This window comes from Topomyia yanbarensis, chromosome 1 (genome assembly GCF_030247195.1).
Source record: "Topomyia yanbarensis strain Yona2022 chromosome 1, ASM3024719v1, whole genome shotgun sequence".
Classification (NCBI taxonomy): Eukaryota; Metazoa; Arthropoda; class Insecta; order Diptera; family Culicidae; genus Topomyia; species Topomyia yanbarensis.
The window spans coordinates 205,822,759-205,827,339 of NC_080670.1; the positions used below are offsets into that span (position 1 = coordinate 205,822,759).

Sequence of the window (4,581 nt, forward strand, 5' to 3'; positions counted from 1 at the left end):
ATACACTAGAATAGTATCAGCTCATTTGACCAAGTGTCGCATTCATTGCGCAATCCAAATCACAAGATTCAAGCGCTACGGCACCAAAAGCCTTGGCATGTCGTTCGAGTGGAGTACATATTGCACGCTCCACTACATGTCGAAGTGAATCGGCTGATATTTACATCACATACAAGAAGACAACTCGACCTGATAAGACATTAATACTTTCGGTGAAGTAATAAAAATAATTTTCGCCTGACTCAATTCTGGCACGATAGTCGAACATGAGAACTGACAATGCTCTCGTTTGGGGATTCGAATCCCATGAATTGAAATTCGAAGGCTAAAAACCAATTGCTTGATTGTGATGGTTCTGTCTCTTATCGGCAGTTATTCGTAATTTAATCGTGCATGTCAGTATGTATATCGCTATCTTTTCGAATCAAGCTAGTTTCTGCAATCCAGGTCAGATAAGATAAATATTTTCCCTGGAAACCGTGGCATTTATCAGGAGCAATAAGAATACCCTTTTTGCACGGTGGAAAATGATTGCAGATAATTTTTATTCAGTTTTCGTGATACCTGAATCGTTTGATCCGCCATACTCCAAACATGCGTATTTCTCTCGCATATATTAAGCAGCTCCTAACCGAAAAACGAAACAACTATCGTTCTTTTGTCAAATAGCAAACCCAGTCTGCGTCAAAAGCGAAAGCAACCTTTCGCTTGCAGACAGAACACCACCTGTTGGCATTTCCGATATGCGCCCTTGCTCGTTAGGCATGGTCTACCGAACGCTTGGAATGATCCGCGCCGACCAGACGCGCCAATCCGATGTAAATATCATCATCATGATGCAGTAAACAAAACATGCAAGGGCAGTAAGGAAAAAAAAACATAACATCTCACTCCTCTTTCACCGCATGCTAGTAGAGCCTTTACAGTGATTACACTGGGATAAAAATAAACGGCTACATTGTTTTGAACATGTTGCTCAGTGTACCTAACTCTGCATGAAAGTATCACACCAAAGCCAAGCGGAAGCAAAAACAGACGGGTGCTAACAAACAACGGGGCGGAGACGTTGAATGCTAATTATTCGCTGAGGTACATATCTCTCTCTGTAGGCTAGTAACAGAATGTAATTTGAATAACTTTTACATCAAAAGGGGGTGCCTCTCCCCTTCACTAAAGCGGACTGCAAGCTGCTTGCTACAAGTTTGTAAGTACATCTGCCTATTGTGTGTAAAGGAATCGGGGGTGGAATGGAGTCTGAGATGGAATAGAATGGTTTCAAATGATAGACAAGGTACACGTATGTTGTACCTACACTTGCAGACGGCTTGCCAGATCGCAAGATTTTTGTCAAAAATAAATTTGAACTCGCTTGGCGCATCGTAGCAAGTCTTGGTAAAACTTTGGTTAGGTTGCTGAAAAGTGCGATTCAGCTGTTAAATTTCTCATATCACCCCGCAACACCCTACACAGCTAATCTGATTATGTTCGCTGCTTATAGTTTCTATGATTTATTTTAACCTACCTACTACACTACTATCGGCAGCATCTCACAAACCGCCTGCGCAAACATCTCGCAAAGGTGCGGCATCGGCATCGGTAGTAGCAAAAAGGAGAAATTAACTCAGATTAATTATGCTAATGTGGCGCGCACATACTGCTGGTATCCATAGCAATACACCCCTCCGGCACGCATAACGATTCACGATTCACGCAACACGCCTACAACCCGGCTATGCCCATTCCCTCCAACTAAGCAGGCTGGCATAATGAATGAATGCTTCTTCCCACCTGTTGTGTGCGTCTAACGTCTACTCTGTTGTTGCTGCTGTTGTTATAACCGCATTGTGCAGCTTGCACGCATCCAAAGCGTGGATGAGTTTTCAAATGCTAATTTGTTCAGCCAACTTAATACAGCACGAACGTATGCAACGCAGCAACCCATCTTTTGAATTTTAAATTCCACTGGGCGTAAAAAGTTATCGAACTTTCGACCGTTTATTTTTTTTTGCACGATTTACAACGCGAAACAATCCAAACAGGAAGGATGTTTGTCTATTCCGACCGTTGTGTCCCCTTCCTGATGGACTGCCGATTTCCGCACAGCGAAAGTTACGTCAGACCGTTTGATCTTTTCCGAGCGATTAGTGACGGTCGTAAAGTAAAAAGTAATGTCATCTGTCACATGTGATTGGCATACCGCATATTTCACAATTCGAAAAGTAGGCGGACAAAATTGAAAAGTTTCGAAGAAAACAAACGAAATCGAAAACTTACCACTAATTTTCTTCCTGTTTTATTTCACCGATCTACGCTACAGCAAACTACCATTCGGACTAGATATCATTGATTCTGCCCCCTCCTCTCCGATCACGCTTGATTTCCGTTCGAAGCCAGGACGGTACGTCCCGTATCGGATGCGCATTTGGGAATCGCAGCGGCTCCTCCGGACCCTCGAAGGGATGAGTTCGGGCCAACTTTCGTGCCAAATATTCCTTGTTAATTTGCTTCGGATCACGGTACTTATCCATGTACAGGTTGAACGGTTTGCGCTGGGGGAACCATTCCTGGTCGCGGAGGTACGGCGTTGGAAAGTCGTACTCGTAGACCGGGTGTTTCATTTCTACGAATGGGAAATGTATAATAAATCAATATCATAAGGCTTCTTTGATACTTACTTAACACGTTGTGATAGAACTCGATAAGACTCGCATCCCAGTCCGATTGGAAAAATGCCAACCCTGCGGGCGTTATGTCATCCTGGTATTTCCGATAAAAGTCGAATGTTTTAAACGTTCTGGCCGCCAAATCCACATCAACTTCGTCGATTTTATACTCATTCATGTCCAGCTGCTTTTCCTGCTTGTAAAGTACAAATACATGCCGATGGTAACCGGTCCCCTTCGGAGGAATCGGTTGCAGATACGAAACAATTTTGTCCCCCTTAGCAACATCACCGTTCGGAATGTTGGCTCTGAGAAATAGAACACCAATTTACAAACAACCATATCAAACAAAACCAACAGTCAACTCACACAAACCAGTGACAATATTCTTTATCATTCTCACTAAAGTGCCCATCCGGATTGGTCAAAACTAGCGTCCACAAGGACGTACCGCTACTTTCAGCACCCGTTCCGAGTCGATCTTTAAAATCGAATGTGTGATCAAAGTGCACCTCCGGTTGGCGGTTTGCCTCCGCCGGTTTAACAACGTTCCCATAGTACACCGGACTGGCCGAATCTCCGTTTTGAAAGGCAATCTTCAAATTAATTCTCGGAACGAAATACGCTGCCCCGAAGAGATGCTCGAAAATACCGTAGTGCTCGGCCACGCGTCGCACATGAAAGGGTCCGCTGGTTTTAAGCCAGTCCCGTTTGACAAGTTCTGGATCGATGGTCACTAGAATCAACAAAGTAAATGATAATAAAAATATAAATGAATTTACGCGAAATATTACAGGTTCGAGCGCGGGATGCCTTTTCCAGCTCCGGATTTGCTCGTTGCGCTTTCAGATGGGCCAATCGTTCCTTCAGCTGTGCAGACCGAGCCGGTTTCAGATGGGGGAATCCTATGTTGATCTTTTGGGCAATCTCTGGATCGATTGCACGTTCCTCTACAAAAGCACCAATGTTGATTACATGACACAACTAAAAAAAGTTTACTATTGACATACCTGACAGTCGTTGTTCGAGAGTTTTAGCAACTCCGGGCGGCTTTCCGCGTAACCGATGACCATTGCGGGTGAAGCACTGTAGGGCAACAGTTCTGAACAGGAATCGTGTATCGCTGGGAAACGATTGAACGATTCGTGCGGCCATCGTTTCTTGCCACAGATTCGACGATCGGATATGAAATCCGCGTGTGCTTGCCGAGTGTTTTGATTCGGTTTTGGTGTTTGACAGTTCGTGCCGCATCATAGTCTTTTTCAGCAAAGGTGCGTTGCAGAGCTCATCAAAGTGGTTTATGGAACAAAATTTGTTAAAATATTTGCAGTGAACAAAAATTTCCCAGTAATTTTCTTTGCGACATCGCGAATATATTTTTTTAAAAATTAGGGTTACCAAATGAACTTATTTTAAAAGTGTTTTTCAACAGGGGGTAAATTCGCCCACACGGGGGTGAATTGGACTACTGTAGATGGTGAATTATGCCGGGTAAATTTCAACTCGTTATCCAATTTCCATCGAATTTTTGCCTAATATTATAGATTAATAATTCAATAGTCAATAATTCACTATCTGCAGTAGTCTCATTGATCCCTGAGGGTGAATTTACCCCCGGTTGGAACACACTTTCTTAAAGGTTATGAGAAAGTCGAGGCTGTAGTTGATCATTCAAGACAGAAGATAGTGTTTCAACTAAAAAAAACTCATAGTAAGAGAACTGCGGAGAGAAAAACAGCATTTTTGGCAACGTATGCCCCCGGCATTGTATGGCAACACGTCCAATGTTATAAGGATAGGCAATGTTCGATTGGATTCGTTTTTTGACAGCTAAACGCGAATCCAAACGATCCAAAATGGAGTCTCCGCAGTTCTCTTTCTAGAGTTTTTCTAGTTTCAACTAAACCGTTCAGATGAG

General features: G+C 43.2%; 1 protein-coding gene across 1 annotated transcript; it reads right to left on the reverse strand.

The window, feature by feature from the left end:
* Nucleotides 1-2,270: 2,270 nt before the first annotated feature.
* LOC131689269 (large ribosomal subunit protein mL38) lies at nucleotides 2,271-3,890 on the reverse strand. The gene is made up of 5 exons (XM_058974248.1): nucleotides 3,674-3,890; nucleotides 3,458-3,613; nucleotides 3,033-3,399; nucleotides 2,676-2,971; nucleotides 2,271-2,620 (listed from the first exon to the last, which is right to left on the reverse strand). The coding sequence occupies exons 1-5, from the start codon at nucleotides 3,816-3,818 to the stop codon at nucleotides 2,334-2,336; spliced, it is 1,251 nt and encodes a 416-aa protein (XP_058830231.1). The 5' UTR covers nucleotides 3,819-3,890; the 3' UTR covers nucleotides 2,271-2,333.
* Nucleotides 3,891-4,581: the final 691 nt, after the last annotated feature.